At 35.2% G+C, this 16,718-nt stretch overlaps 1 protein-coding gene across 1 annotated transcript in view; it reads left to right on the forward strand.

Annotated features, from left to right (window-relative positions):
• The window catches only part of MALRD1 (MAM and LDL receptor class A domain containing 1), a gene marked incomplete at both ends in the record, with an annotated part of 238,466 nt that overhangs the window by 140,677 nt on the left and 81,071 nt on the right, over nt 1–16,718 (forward strand). Inside the window, one exon of the mRNA XM_084210137.1 lies at nt 4,792–4,972. Coding sequence (XP_084066263.1) covers nt 4,792–4,972 — 181 coding nt within the window. The remainder of the gene's footprint in view (nt 1–4,791; nt 4,973–16,718) is intronic.

Consider the following 16,718-nt stretch of genomic DNA (forward strand, 5'->3'; position numbering starts at 1 on the left):
TCTCCTTTATTCTTACTATCCACAGGTGAATTAATGAGGATATTGAGCCAAGTAAGTTCTACCTTCCCCCTTGAAGTGCTCAAAAGAGAGGCTATGAAAACTTTAGATTGTCCTTCAAATGAAGACAAGCATGAGGAAGATTCTGAATTGCAATCAAATGAAATAATTAAAAAATAATTCCCCTCAGACCATCAGAGAACAGATAAAAATCCTCTGAATATGAATATGAATTTTCCAATAGGGCTGGGCATACAGACCTACAGATCTAAACAGTTTTTGGCCTTCTTAGAAAAAAATTCTGTCATTTTCTGGGTGTTTATTGCTCACCATAATGTGCCAGTGGAAGTCTAGGACCCACTGCTGCAAATCAATGTAAAAATATGCCCTTTACTGTCAAGTTTTCCTTAATGATGGCTCCTCACCTCAGCCTGACCTTTCACTATGTTCAACCCACAGAGGGCAGTGATGTGCAATTAATAATAACTTTTAGAGCCTTAAATGAAAACACCATCTGTTTTTAGCAGTCTTAGTGCGCATTTTCGGGAAATGACAATTTTTTTACTTGATCTGGGATAACATTGAACTCTTGGAATTTCCCAAATTGAGTTTAGGGAATTAAAAAGTACAGAATTACAAAATATTATTTTCTGTTCTGTATAAATTAATTTCTGAAGCTTTTTTGTAGTAATATTGCCTGGTAATAGTCTGCACTAATAAATAGTAAACCACATATTGGGAAGCAATAAGTCTAAAGTAGAAACACTCATGCAAATCTAGGATGTGTTCTATTGCATCCTGTGGTCCAGTCATCCTGTAAAACTTATAGTCTGACCAACAAACAATTCTCTTTAACCATTTCTGTCTGCATAAAGACTCCATACTCTTGAGGAGTAGCAGGAAAATGAGATTCCTGCCCTGGCCAACAGCCAGCAGAGTTAACCCACAGATCTGAGCCACTTTTTGTCAGCCAGTTGGAGCACAGAGGTCAGCTGGGCCTTTTGTCACCAACCAGCCCAGGTTGAAGAGAAATGTACACTCAATATGAGTAGGTCTCAGCAAAAGAATAACCTCTTAAAAGTAAAAAAAAGGTGACATTGTGACCTTCAACCTCCTCTACACTGAGCATATTTCTACTTGCCATATATCTCTTTTACATGCCTCTCCTTTACAAGAGTGAAAAAGATCGAAGGATTTCTGGATGTAACGGGCAGGTCAAAGAAGAGAATAATTTTTCTGTCCACCTCAGGCCATATTTGTGTTTGTTTTAGAAGCAAACACATTCCAAAGATATGAAAGAAATGCCAAAGCACAAGACAGATTAAAAGGTTGTAGAATGCAGAAAACAAAACAATAATTCATGAAATGGAATCTGCAAAGCTGCAAAGCGATGATCCTCTCATGCTAAACATGTAACCAGAAGTGTATAGCTTACAGCCCTGAGCCAAGCCAGCTTCACTCCCTGGGCGTGGGGAGAGGAGGAAAGCCAAGTTTACTGCCTGTCTCTTCCATTCCCACCTCCCCTCAGATGTTTGATGCAGACAATGTCCAGGGCTCATGACTTTGAAGGGACTTTGCACTCTGCATTGCAACAGCCTTCATGCAGTTATGCTGTGGGTGAGGATGCTTTTCATTTTGGTATGTAGAGCTGTAGCTGAGCAAGTGAAAAATCAGCCTGTCGTGCTTTATGAAGTTCCACTGTGGTGTAGAAACTCCTTTTGTGGAACTCAGACAAGAGAGAATGTCTCTTCTGCATTTTATTTGTGTACTCCTATTCAGTAACTTGTGAAGTGCAAGGAGACTGCCATGAAGTTTCCATCCAGAAAAATTCTTCTAGCAAAAAATATCTCAGTGTCTCACTGCATAAAAAAATCCCCAGTGCCTATGATTGCACAAAGATTTGATACATTATGTCTATGATACCATATACAAATTGATTGCCACAACATTTTTATGTGGTTATTTCTAAGGAAATGTGTGATCCCCATCATCACTTGTTATTTGTAGCATCCTTTACTCAAAAATCAATGTGATAAACACAATGTTAGTCTGAACAGAATGTCATGTAATTAAATATAATGTGAAATCAATCAAAATCTAGCTAGCAGCAGACATGAGGCTCATATCTGGATAACTGTGTAGCATTTAACACCTCCAGATTTTATATAAATACTTATCTCTGTGTATCTTCAAAAGATCGAGCTATCTCCATACATTCCAATCTTAAATATCTCTAATCTATTTAACCTTCATCTATCTCCAATCTTAAATACATCTAATTCTGTAATATATTTGGAGTTTAATATTCAGATGGAAAAAAGTTTTGAATTTTTTTATCATGCTCAAATGCATGACTATAAGGAAAGTCCCTTATCATTCAGTGTTATTTTAATCTACTTCATTTTAAGTTTCCTACATTCACCACTAATACTGAGCTCCTTTTTAAAAATTAATCAGTGTTTTACTATGAAAAATATTAATGAAAATTACTTGTATTCCTAACAGTTGTCAAGTGCAGACAGAAAAGGGTCCATATGCAACAAATGGATAAAATGTTTAAAAATGCATCTTTTCTAAGGTTTAGGGTTATATTCTATATTGGAGAATACAGCAGGCCAAAAGTACCTCATCGTAACCATCCATTTTATTCATGTCATGAATAGGTGAAAGGTGTTTGTGGACTGAACAAACTACCCCAATAATAAGAAATACTCTCCTGGAGGCTGTTCAAAAATATCAGAATCAATGGAATAGATACAGCTGAACTATTGAAATAAGTTAAGCTATTGATGAACAGGAATAATAGAAATAAGTTTAAAATTAATTTGCCGCTCTGTTTTACCACTTTTGAAATCAGCTTCAATTACTGTATCTATCCTTTTTGAGCTCAGTGTTAGAGCTCTCAAAGCTGTGTTTCTATACTGAAATGTACATAAAAGTTTTACAGAAGGTCTTACTCTCATGCTGATTCCAGTCCCCCTTAATTGCACTGATTATAGGCCCAAAAGGGGCTTCTTTACTGGGAGGGTGGTTGGTTCCTGGAACAGGCTCCACAGGGAGGTGATGACAGCAAGAAGCATGTCTGAGTTCTAGGAGCATCTAGATGATGATCTTGGTCATGGTTTAGTTTTAAGTATTTCTGCAAGAAGCAAAAAGTTGGATATGAAAATCATCATGGGTCTCCTTCAACTTGAAATGATCTATGGTGCTATGACTTAAAAGAATGGACTGCTGATGTGATGGCACATAGAGTTAGGAGTCTCACTGGGAGAAATTTATTAAGGACATCATTAACAATTGCCATCAACTCTGGAGTTAGCGGTGCGAAGCACTACTAAGGTCTTGTTATATTATTTTCACTTTAATGGACTGTGTCATTGGCTTTAACCAAATGAGACATAACTGATGAAGCAATGCCTAAACTTGCACCTGTCGGTGCTTGTGTGCTCAGATATCATGACTTAGAAAGGGCTGCTATCACCACTGATCGAACATCATTAGTTATGTGCAGAAATAGAGTTATTCAACTGGATATTTATGACTTTGTATGAAGTTATGAAAATTCATCCCTGTTTTTTTCTTTCCTGTTTAGCATTTTAAAGTAAAGTTGCATCATTTTCAAAAGTTACTGCTCATTATGATTTTCAAAAACATCCTTGCCAAGCAACACTCCAGGTGTCTCTATGCTTTGTTAGGTCTAAGGACCTCCTTCTAAAAGCTATCAACAATTCTGTGAGTTCCCTGATTCACAAACTAATGTAATATTTGTGTGAATGCTTGTCTGCACTTTCTTATTCAGAATACAATATATAAAGCACCAAGATTCATTTTCTCATCATAAATATGCATAAGACATTAACATAAATCTGATCTAACAGGTTCACCACGGATAAAGAAATGTAATTAATTTTCTTCCCTGTCTATTTTACTGCTGTCTCTATTTTCCTTTGATTTTGCTTGTTCATGTACAACAGTCTTAGAACCTTTGTTATGCATTATATTTAGCTGCTTGATGCATCTCACAGTGTTTTTCTTAACCCCAGCTGGAGTACTAATGGCTTTTGCTAAGAGTAGAAAAAAATTTCTCATTTACAGTTTAGATGGTTAGTCAGACAGTCACAAAGAAAAACAGATTTAGACATATACAGATTTAGATCATATATGAATCATCCCTTCACAGCAAGGAAAATTGGTGCATGTGCATTCTAACACTACTGTTATAAAATTAAGCATGTTTGCTGCTGACTTGCCAGATAAGTAGTATGATAAGAGGTCTAAAGAAAAGCTTTAAAATATATTAGTATACTTGTGAGTCAGAATATTCTTTCTTACCTTCAAATAAGCTGTACTAAATCTATGGTTATCACATATTTGTTAGTTTTTCCTTCCTTTTATCACCATTGTCACAACTTTGGAAAGATAGATGGATACAATTTTAAATAGTACAGTAGCCTTGCATCCAGTAATATATTCTAAAAGCAAAGAACAGTTTTGTGTAGAGTTAAATACAACTCTAACAAAATGGATGGTTTTGTGGTTCAATCACACACAAAGTAATTTCTCTACTGAGATTTTATCTGCTACGGATGGTCATTATTTGCTCAGTACTCATCTAATTTCACTACCTTTCCTATTATCCTAGCAAAGAATCTGTTTGCTGATTCTCAACACAGCTGCATGGGCATCTTCAAGTCTTCTTTTTATTTTGTTTGGTTTGGGTTTTTTCCCCAAAACTTGTGTTTGATAATCCGTCCTTACATGTATCTTACTATATACAATTTATTCAAATTTTAGACTGATCATGGGATTGTGAAAATATGGAGTGAATCGGGAATTCATGGTGACAAGTGGAACAAAGTCAAGTTACACTTGGGGAAGCTAAGGAATTTTGAAATTATCTTTGAAGGCATTCGTACTGGAAACCTGGGAGGAGGAGCAGCAATAGATGACATAGAGTTTCACAACTGCACCACAAGTAAGTTCAAGAGGAAAGTTTCTAGAGGGGTGCTACATGAGATGTAGGAAGTTCTTGTTTGTTTTTAAATACATCATAATTTTACTGTTATCATCATAATTTCACTGCTCATAAAATCAGTTATGAATAAATTGTTTCTGGTCTTGTACCTTTAATACTCTTTTCTGCACATACATTCGTGCGGTGCTCTCACACTAATTATGGCAGATAAATCCAAGAAATTACTAAGGTTTTGTTTCTTTTATTTATTTTGTTTTGAGTAAGAACTTTCCTTCTTTAATCCATTGGTAAGTTATTGAGTCTGTGATGTTGCATATAAAAAACAATTTCGTATAAATTGTGTCAGATGGTATTATATGAAACCTTTGGCTTCTGTGTTTTATTATACAGTCTCTCACCATAAAAATAAGTGTAGACTACAAATGAACCTTTATCAATATTTTTTTTTCCAGTTCAGTTGAAGTGTTAGGGTTAGCAAAATAAAACTCTATTTAATTTGTATCTCTGTGGCCATAGGCTAAAATAAGAACAAAGTTTGCTCTTATTAAAAGCAACAAAAGCATCAGCAACAGCTACAACAACAACAAAAAAATAAAAAACAAAAACCACCAACCAAAAACCCCCAGCAAACCACCAAACAAACAGTAACAAAAGAAACCCCTAAGAAACCCCAAGAAAATAAATATGAGTAGGTAGATCATGGCTTCTCTCAGGAAAGTAAGTGGTCATTGTAACTTGTAGGAAACAGTGTGACACAACATAAGTGATTTTAACATAAGTGTTAAATGAGGCGTTGATGCCACCTATCAACACTGCGTGAGTTTTGTGGTAGTTGTTTGAGTGAGCTTTAATCTCCTGCCATAGACTGGATACCCACCATCAACTGAAGTATGAACTTCTGAAGAACATCTCTTGTTCTAGTTTCATCTAAAAAATGAAGGGTTTGCATTCAGAAATTGTTGTATAATTCTAAGAATGGAAACATGATACAATCTGGAACCTTCTTCAGAATTGCACTTTATTAAAACTCTAAGGCAGATGTATTCTTAAAAGCTCTACAAAGCACATGAACATTAGTGAGCCCCTTGTCTTTTTTCGAGGAGTTTCATTGTCCTCATTGCTGTGCATGTGATTGTTCCCCAAAAACCAAAGGTATATAGGCAAGGATGCCCTGGTAGGAAATTTTAAGTCAATGTCTATAATCTTGAATAAAAAAGTAGATGCTGGTCTCTCCCAATTTTTTGCCAGTTGTGCTAATTCATAGTAGTGGGGTTTAGTTAAACACATTTCTGGAATTCTGTTCTGTTTTGGAGCTACAACAAATAAGGCACAGTCAGATTCATGAAGGTATTCAGCAAATAAAAATAGTAGAGTTTATTTTCTTAAGGAAGAAATAATATCTCTGTTAAGTTCATAGAGATGGTATCAACATATCCTAATATGTGCAAAAATATTTCTTCTTGCTCTTAAGTCCACATATTATATGACAACCTGGAAAATGATATCATATAAGCATAACTGGAAATATTCCAGAGTTGTCCTTGCAATGAAGGAAATTGTTTCAATAAGGATTTGGAAAGCTGTCAGGTGAAGGATCCTCAATCTTAAAATGTTAAGATTGCTGAAATTTACACTGGTTTTAGTCTATGACCCTACAAATCTGAATGTTAACAGTGCTTTATAACAAGTCTTGCATTAAAATGCCTTTGCAGTGAAACACTTCAGGAAGTAACTTGGTTTATTACTTTATAGCAACTATTTGTTTTACGGCACTGCTTCAGGAAGAAGCTCTGTTGGGAAAGCCATTGCACCAAGTGCTCCAACTGCTTTCACATACGGCTTCAGCACAGTCATATTCCTGTGTATTTTGCAGAAAATTATGCTTTATGAAGACAAATGATTCAGAGGAGGCTTTTCTCATTGAAGTTTGATATATGCAATTGAAGCTTAATTTGCAGTACAAATTTTTAAAGATAGATTTAGGAAAGTTGGAGACTCAAGATACTGATCCTTTATAGATCTGTAGCTTGCATGCTCATAGCTTTTGCACTCTAATAGGGTACAGTCTTTATACACTCAGGAATAATTTCCTTACAGCATCTCTGGTAGTGTAGCAGGGTTATCACTAAAGTTTAGGAGGATGTATCCTGTGGGAATGTGTTTATGCCTCTGCTTCCCAGCAGGATCAGAGGCCAGTTGTTTGTTCACTTTTCAGCTCTGTGTGCATCTGTGAACATGCATGCCTGTAAAATAAGCAAAACAAACAAAACCTAAAAAAACCACCCAGACCACACCACACTTCACTCCACCTCTACCCCCTGACTTTCTAATCTGTATGAGGACACTTAGTCTCAAACCAACATTAAAAGGGGATCATTTGGTGCCTTTCACATCAGCTCTGCACTCTGCACATGATTTTTTGCCTTCTACTCCACAAGTTGATACCTGCTTGCTTAATTTTCTCAAGGCTTTTGGTATGCTGACCTTCCTGTTGGCATGATGACATGAAGGAGCCTGATCTGACCTTTCTCATTCTTGTTGTTATTGATTCTTTACCTGTGTAGAACAAACAAGCAAAATACATTTTGTCCAGTTTCTTAAAAATAACATTTCCCACCTGACCTAAGCTTGGGGCATTCAGGATAGAGAAAGCATGTCATGTACAGACTGTACTTTTTGCAGCACAGAGTTCACAGTTTTATTGTGTCTGTCGTAAAAAAGCTAAAAGTCAGCAAACACAATCTTACTGTGGCCAAACTCAAAAAGAAGAGCAGCATACAAAGCAGATGTGGAACAGAGGTTTCTGATCAACAAAATGAATTCATTTACAGCACTTACCCATGTTCTGTGTTTGTAGCTGTAGAATTGCTGGGCTAGACATATGACAAGGGTCCTCTAGGGCAGCTGAAGCTGCATTTGTATTTTCTACTTGGTCTTATTTTGTTAAACTAAAATCTTACATATTATGGTTTTTCTGGATGTGTTAGTTACATAAACAGTGGAATATAACATGCACAGAAAAAAAACTAGGAGATTGAAAATGATTAAAACTTGAAAACAAGTTTAAAATAAACAGAATGGAGTTGAAATGAGAATGCCTTAACTTGCATGGGGGAAAAATTCTAATACTTAGCTGCTTCTCAGCAGACAGCATTTAGCAGTGAAAACTAAATAAAAGCAATTCTGGAGCTTTCAAATGTTTTGGGATAGCCTCCTTCTCACATTTTACTGTCCTTTTGGAAGCTGCTGAATGGTATTCCTGAAACATGGTTTACGGTCAGCATGATAAAATAACTGCCTCTTTGCCAAAATGATGTACTCAAGTTGAGACAGTGAAAAGGGAAGAGAGAGGCAGCCCATGTGATATTTTACATGTGAATAGTAGATCTGTTTTCTGCTGTATGGCAATATTCAACTGTTATACCATTGTTTAATATATCTAAATACTTATTTTATTTCACATGTGTTTTCCTTCAGCTTGCTTCCATACAGCATGTTATAAGCTGTATACATCATAAGAGTATCTGCACTGAGGTGGAGTTTTTGCTCTTCACTTACATAGCTGTGATTTACATAGCTCATTTTAAATAGGAATTTTCAACTGATTAGAGAGAATTTTTCCACTATTTCCTTTTAAAAATTAATTTGTCAACAGCTTCTTTATCAATAGAAAACTACAAATGACTCTATTATGATCTGAGCTTCTGAGGCCCTTTCCTTCAAGGCTCATTTTTTTCAGGTCTCACTAATTTCTGTGGAAGAGAAGGGCAAGAAGAAGCTGGGAGTTTATTGGAAATATGAGCTCTAGGATATGTTGTCAAAAATAGAATGAAACAAAGACATAAAAGAGTTGGTTTTGAGAGGGTAAGAATGTTCTGGTAGGAAAAATAGCCTAAGTTCCAAATCTGATACATTTTACTTTACAGGTTAAATTTAAAAATATGAAAAATAGTGAAATTACATCAGAGCTAGAAAAAAGTTATTCTTAAATTAGCTGATGTATTAATTTTTTTTTTCACTTACTTGTACAATAATTCTTTATACAACATTATTGAGACTAGGTGACCTGAATGGACTTTACTGTCATCATTTCTCGTGCTTTTTGATAATTGACTTTGACCATGCATAAGGCTATTTGCAGGATGGAAAAAAAAGTCTCCATTTTTGCCTTAATAAAACAATAAAATATCTATGACCGTCATGCAGAATAATCCCTAATGATAAATTTATTTCTTACACTTGTGACATTTAACTTCATGATAATGTGGTCTGCTATCATTAAGGAGCACTTCAAGCATTATTGATCTGCTTTTCCAGCTGATGGCTCACTGTCAAATAATAGTGGATCAAGAGCAAAATTTCTCAGGCGTGCTGTTACCAGAAGTCTGATTTTTGTGCATCTGTAATGTAAAGAAAAAGGACTTTGTACTCTCAGATACACAACAGCGAGTGTAAGCGTGGGCGTGCACAGGACTCAGCCACATCATACATACTGATTTTCACATCCCAGGACACCACCTGAAAAACTGACAAAGGAAGATAAATTAAAATAAGAGAATCCTACTCTGAATTAAAATTTGAAAGAAATTTCTAGAACATTTTGCTATTCAGTTGATTTAAATAATTTTTCATAGTCTGGGAATTCAGTGCCATAGAAATCCAGGAATAAGACAGAACCATTACAGCTCCAGTGATCTTTGTCAGTTGACTGTTTGGAATCAGACTCCATAACCTTTTCTTCTAATGATAAAATTATATTTTGTTTTTAAAAGAAAGATAAGTAAAAATTCCACAATCTATTAATAGGAAATTGCTTCACCAAATTGAGCCTAACAGAAATTTTCCTGAAAATATAATAAAGCTTATTTTCCTAGTGGTAAACTTTTGCTTTCCTTTTCTCCTCATATATTTATATTCCTCCTCACATATTTGTATTCCTTCTCACCTACTGTTTATGGCAAAGACCATAGGTGAAGGTACTGAAATCCTTTGAACAACTTTACTTCCACGCTCTCATAAACAAGAAGCTTTGAAAGTCTCGGTAGAAAAATACTTTCTTATTAGAATTCCATCCTAGCTTTGCAGATCAGAGAGGCAATAACTAAAACATCCTAGTGTTTGTGTATGTAGGCCAGCTTTTTTTGTTTTTAAAACAAGCCAGTGTTTCCTTTGAATCCTCAGCTATGTATCAGGCAAAGTTTTATGTTTAGTGGAGAATTTAGTTCTTTCATCTTAAATACTTGAGAGAAGTTCAAATTCTGATAATAGAACTATTCAGTACAAATCTGGCCCTGAAGTGAGAGGGAAAGAAATTCAGACAGAGAAAGCTGCCAGACCTAAATTAGTCGCTAAGGATATTCACTAATGTTCAGACAGAACGTATGCCCAGTTTTTAAAATTTTCTTCTTTTTTCCCCTTCAAATATTTTAATGATTCATGATGACTTTCTCTTGTTTTTATAAATAGGTCAGTGGCAGGGTATTATGACATGGTGCACTGGAATCACACAAGCTGGCTAAAACTTCTCAGTAAATATTCTGAAATCAATGATTAAATTGTGGTTAGTCTAATATTTGGATTTTGCCTTTACAAGGAAATTATGCTCTGATTTCATTGTGAGATATCAATTTAAAATTTTCTGCAAGATACTGAATCTTCTTCATTACAGAGAAAGAAATTTTATCTCTAGACTTCTCATTTTGAGAAGTTTAGAAATTTTGGTATCTTTAACTTAATTTGACTTAGTGTAACACACATTAACATGAAACTACTTAATCACTTGAGGAAAAATTTTACTGAACTCGGATCTCATTACACTCAGCAGAGGGTACAGATATGCACAGTTTGGTACTAGACAAGAAAAAAATCTCCCTTTTGGTGATGTGAAAATCAGCCACAGATGCCTTTCAGAGGATATCCCTTCTGCATGCCCTTGTAGGAAGGACTCAGGGTGGAAGGCAGCATGCTAAGGACAGATGTGGAGGAACTTCCCTCAACCCAGCTTGCAAGGGCTGCCAGTTACACTGGGGGAGGACATGAATTCCTACACAAGTCCTGTAATGCTGAAATGCTTAAACTGCATTGAATATTGAGACTTTCTATAAATGTTTGAAAAATATGAATTACTTTTTACAAAATTAATTTTTACTGTCTGTATTTAGGGAAAGGTTTACATTTGACAACCTTATTTGGAAAAAAAATTAAAATGGAATAAAGGGAAATACGGCACCAGCTTGAAAACCACAGAATTGTCTTGGTTTTACTGCATTTTTCAGAAGTTACCGACATATCTGTAAACTAGGATTTCTGTTTGTGCTTATGTAAAAAATGCATTAACTTAACCAAAAGGTTTGTTCACCACCTTTTTGCAACTCTCAGAGATGTATTAGGAATGACACAGATTTTGAATATGAGAAACAAGAAATAAATTTTACCTCATTTTTCATGAAGAGACCTCAGTGGCATTTTCGTTTTCTGTTTATCTCATGGGAAACTTTTGAAGAAGAGTTGCTGACTCCAAAGATAATTTGGTTTGCTAGCACATGGCTGTAAACTAGGACTTTCAGCCTAAAATTTAAATCCCATCATTTTGACATTTACTTTACATATTGCTTACTCTTCATATCCAGTCATAGATTTTTTTGACTCCACCTATTTCAAACGGGCCAAAAGAGAAGGATTTTTTTGGCTACTAAAATATATGGGGTTGAGGTGAATGGGCTTTCTATAATTTTTTTCTTGTTTTAATATACAATCTTTGTCTATAAAGGTGGTACTAGAAGAATGACTCCTGTTCTCAGGCTGAGTTCATTTTCATGTAAATGTCTCTAGAAAGTAGGCACCCTTCCAGTACAGCCAAACTGCATGTAACCCATCATACCCCTCTTTGCAAGGTGGTACTCCAGATGAATTTCACATCTAAGGGCAGTGCTGCAGAGACAGAAAGAGCACTCCGCTGAGGAAATGTCTCCTTGTTGTAGATAACTGCAGCTTGCACTATGTGCTCTACTCCATTAGTCTGTCACAACAGCCCCTGGGGACCACAGTAGGATAAGTCCGTGTTAAAAAAATAAAATATTTGTATCAAATACTTCTAAGATATCTGTGATAACTGGAGATGCTGTGATTGAGTCATTTTGACTGATTCTGTATCACAGTGGAAACAATAGTTTGACAGTCACATTCAGTGTAGATATGATTGACAAGCTCTAAAAATAATCTATTCATCTGAGCTTCCTGAGGTGCAATGTTACTCTACTCTGGAATTAGGATAGAGGACAGACAAGGAGGGTGAAAAGACCAAGAATTAGAGATCTCGTGTGAGATTGTTTCAGAAGATACTTTTATCTGGCTGAACATGTTCACAATTACTGGGAAATAGGATTTTCTGCAAAAGCATCTAACGATTTTTTGCCTTATTTCCACTTCTCCCTTTCTTTTACCACTTGCATATTCCAAACTACCAGACACTCACTGCTCAGTGCTCAGTGCTTCTCCCTCGTGTGCCCTTTGGTATTAAGCAAAGTATGGTAGATCCCTATGTAAGAGTACCATGAGTATGAGATCCTTATCCTGCTGATACACTGTATGCCAAAGCTGGTCTTTCAGTCTTTATCCAATATAAAAGCTTCTGTCCTTGTCTCCTGTGGATTTATATACTCCATGATATCAGCACTAGAAGTTAAAGAGAATTTTCTTATCTTTTGTATTGCTTGAGCCAGAGGCAGTTGTGCATTTCCAGAACTGTGAATAATTTTTTTATTTTTCCAGGTTAACGTGCTTGCTTTGAACAGCTTTAAGAAGTCCTTTGGCCAAATTTTTTGTCTACAGGTCAGAGTCTTTCTTAAGAGTTGATACAATTTGTTAGAGCTACTGTTTATGTTGGAGTCAAAACATATCTTTGAATTAAATCTGACCTTTTGAGTGATCTATTCCATGAGGAGACTTCTCTATGGTTTTAAAATTATAAAAGAACCTTATTCGAAATTACACGTGGCTTGACTGAGCAGAAACTTTTCATCTAGTTTTCCTTGCAATAGATTTACAAGGTCATCCATGGAGAGAAGCATTATTGATGAGACAATTCTAATATTCTATAAAAAGCCATGCATAAAGAGTACTGAACAATTGAAGAAAGCAAATGAATAAACTTGATGAAAATTGCGTTTTGTAATTCTGAATCTGAGAGTACAGTTGAGTATTGAAACCTTCTGAGACTGTGTATTTAAAAAATTCCACTTTGAACAAAGGGTGAAGCCTGCCAATTAAATTTCCCTTAATTGAATAATATTTTCAACAAGATGTTTGATTATTCCTATATCTCAAGTGTTGTGAAACAGGGGAGAGAAGTGGTTTAAATACTCCCACTAAACAATACAATTTAAGCAACAAAAATAGAAAGAGGTGAAATTTCAACTTAAATTTTAAAGCATATGGTCCTCAGGAAGGACCATAACTTCTAAAAAGACAAATCATGGGAGAAAAGGCTAATTTCAATTGAATATACATAGTATGTTATGTTTCATGTCATACTGCTGACATACTGTTGAGTGAGTGCAGGTGTTTCTCTTGGAGAGCAGAAGTGAGACTCTTGCTAAACAGCAGCTCAGTGCACTTGAACTTGAGGTACAGCCTGCTTTCCAAAACAGTTCAAGCTCTTATTCACTGCTGCCTTTAGGAACCATAATAATTTAGAATTCACCCTATTGGCCTTACACAACCTCCTACAAACTATGTCTTTAGTGTTGTAGTACTAGAGCATCTCTTCCTGTGTGATCAATTACTTCTTTCATGTTAAGTCTTTTAAATACTTACTCGTCTCATGTCACCAAATCTATGATATTTAGTGCTATCTATTAAACTTAAGTATTTTTGGCCTTATCCATTTTGTTTCAAACAATAAAGATCTATAGCCTATAGGACTGTTATTCGACCTGTCTGGTTCTTTCTGTGATTTTAGATGAAATGGATATCACAGGAATGTTTACATCTTACAAAACATTCGTACAAGTAAGCTCTTGTACTCAGAGAGTCGGAGAAATAGCCACTGACCTGTTGCTGTCCTCTAGTTGCAAACTGAAAGGAAAGAATGGTTTTGTGAGTTCTTTCCTAGTCAGGCCTTTCCTGGTAATTGGGAAAAAAGTCTCAGTTAATAATACTTCATTTATCAGCTATCTCCAAATGAATCTTGTCATGTCTATAAATTCTGTGTCCATTTTATGGGTTAGTCTTCCATAGATAGCATATCCTGGAAATGGGTATAAAATAAAGACAGCTGCAAGCTTGTGTGCTGCATCCACAACAGACTGACAATTTATTTGTGGTATGCATGATGTGCACTTGTGTGCTTTCTACGTGTGTACAAACACACACACACAGGTATCCTTACTAGGGAAGATCTTGGCTGGTGTTCTGAGAATTGCCCAGAACAAAATATGAAGAAAGGAAAGCAAGTGTATGTAAATGCAAGTTCTGTGGCAACCATCATTAATATGCTTGTTTTGTAGGGTTTAGTGATCCAGAAGCCAAGCTAGCTCTATCGGCCTCTTAAAAACTACTTAGAAGGTTATATGGCTCTTTGCTGCATCAATGCAAAATTGTACTTAACTGAAAAGTGATATCCTGTATATGCTTTTTCCTTTTAAAGTACTGCCATTTCATTTGGTGAAGGGGCTTGCATAACATGCAGTCATTAGCTGCATCTAAAATATGTCTTGTGTTAGTTTCTTATGGTGTCCTGGCTTTTTGGAAAGGCTGCAATTCTGGGGGGAAAACCAAATAAATGGGCACAATAAAACATTTTAATTTTTCCATAGCAATAGATGGTTTTGTTGTTGTTTGGTTTTGTTTGGGTTATTTTTTTTTAATTAATACAAATCTAATCACCAAGTATTTAATGTAAGGGGGAAAAGTGATTTGTAAGGTTAAATGTGCTGCTCTCAGATAACTTTGACCTATGAGAAAAATAACTGATTTAATTACTCCATTGATTCTTGTTAATCTAGTAATTTCTATGCTGCTCTAAAAGTTGGTTGTTACCACAAGCTATTCAATTCTTATCCGTGCTTGCTTTTTATATTCTATATTATTTTATTTTGGGGTGATTTTTTTTTTGCTGCTTATAACGTGGGTTTTTTTCTGGGAGGGGAATGATTGTGGCCTTTTAACCTGCAACAAATCTTATATAGCATTCAAATCCCACAGATTTTTGAATTTAGTAACTGCAGTAGAAGAAAGATCAAAACATAATGCACAACAAAATTAATTAGTCCAAGAAACGGCCAAGAGTACTGGAAATTAGTAAATTTAGTTGGAGCTTCAGTTCTCGTTAAAAAACGAAAACCAAATTGTTCCCACTCCCTACCACCTGTTTTTGTAGCTCTGACCCATTTGTCTGTCACTCATGCTCTGCCTGCAGACCAACCCTCCATACCTGTAAGGATATTTTTTACTACATAAAATTATGTCTAGAGCTGAATAAACTTTTAATTGTTCAGTTGAGGGGTTAAATCAAAGATTTGGAAGAAGGTCAGGTCAAAAAACAACATTTACAGCTTTTTCATTAAGTACAGGATACTTTCTGGTCAACAGTTTTTTTAAATTACAATGAAATATTTTCTTTTTATTTTGGACATTGTAGCTCTCTGCAAATTTTTCATAGCATGTTCAGAAATGAGATCAGTACGTATCAAAAACATATCAACCCTCTGTAAATCCTCTCATTTCCATCTTGTGAAAAATCCACATTTGTGGATATTTCCCTGTTTTACACCCCTGACATTTCCATAAACAGCATCAGCTCATTCTTTTGCTTGCTGTAGTTCACTCATCCATTTTAATGTTGGAACTGCTCAAAGATAATTTCAGAGTAACACTGCAAGCAAAGTACAGCCAATAACTTTTTCATCACAATCTTTGTCTTAATTTGTTTTGCATGTATTCATAATTAGATGGGTTTTTTCCCTGACAGGTTTCTTGAGAAAGAGGCCAGAAACAGAATTTACCATATTTTTTTCCATGTGTTTTTCTGCTTAGAAATAGTTTTTCTGTATGTTTGGATTTTCATTGAATGTTGTGAGCTAGATTATTGGGAAAAATATGTTACATGCTGTATATAATCAACCATCATCCAACACATGTTATCATTCTACTTACTAGTCATCAAAGTACAGATGAGAAATATGATCAGATGAAAAGCTATATATTTTTAAATACAGTCCCAACACAACCAGCATGCACAAAGAAATAAGACTGAATGAAAATTTCTCATTTTATATGAAATATTAGCTTAAAAATAAAGCTGTTCATTGGGAGATATTGTTTTGGTTTATACTAGATCTCTCTGGAGTGATGTTAGATTACTGTTCTCCAAATTCAGTACTGATAGATACAATCTCAGATTTTGGCAACCTTGTAATTTTAAGGGCAAAAATTAAAAATGGGCAAGATATTGTTTAAAATGTCTCTCTTTTTCTTTGTTTAAAGTAGCTTCTGACATATTTTCTCATATGTTCTTCAGTGGTTTTTTTCTGATAAAATTGATTTTTTTAATATTATATTTGAAGAATATCTTGTAAAAATGAGACTTCAATGCTATGGCTTCTGTGTGAACTTGTCTTTAGCTTTGGGTTTGCTGACACTGAAGTTGCATTTTATGGTCAAGTTGCACTGTATTTCTTGTTTTGATTTAATTCTTAGCTGGTGTAGGAGTTTTGGCCAGAATGAGTGTACTATGGAAAGTTGATTT

The sequence above is a fragment of the Fringilla coelebs genome, assembly GCF_963513975.1.
Source record: "Fringilla coelebs genome assembly, chromosome: 1".
Taxonomy (NCBI): Eukaryota; Metazoa; Chordata; class Aves; order Passeriformes; family Fringillidae; genus Fringilla; species Fringilla coelebs.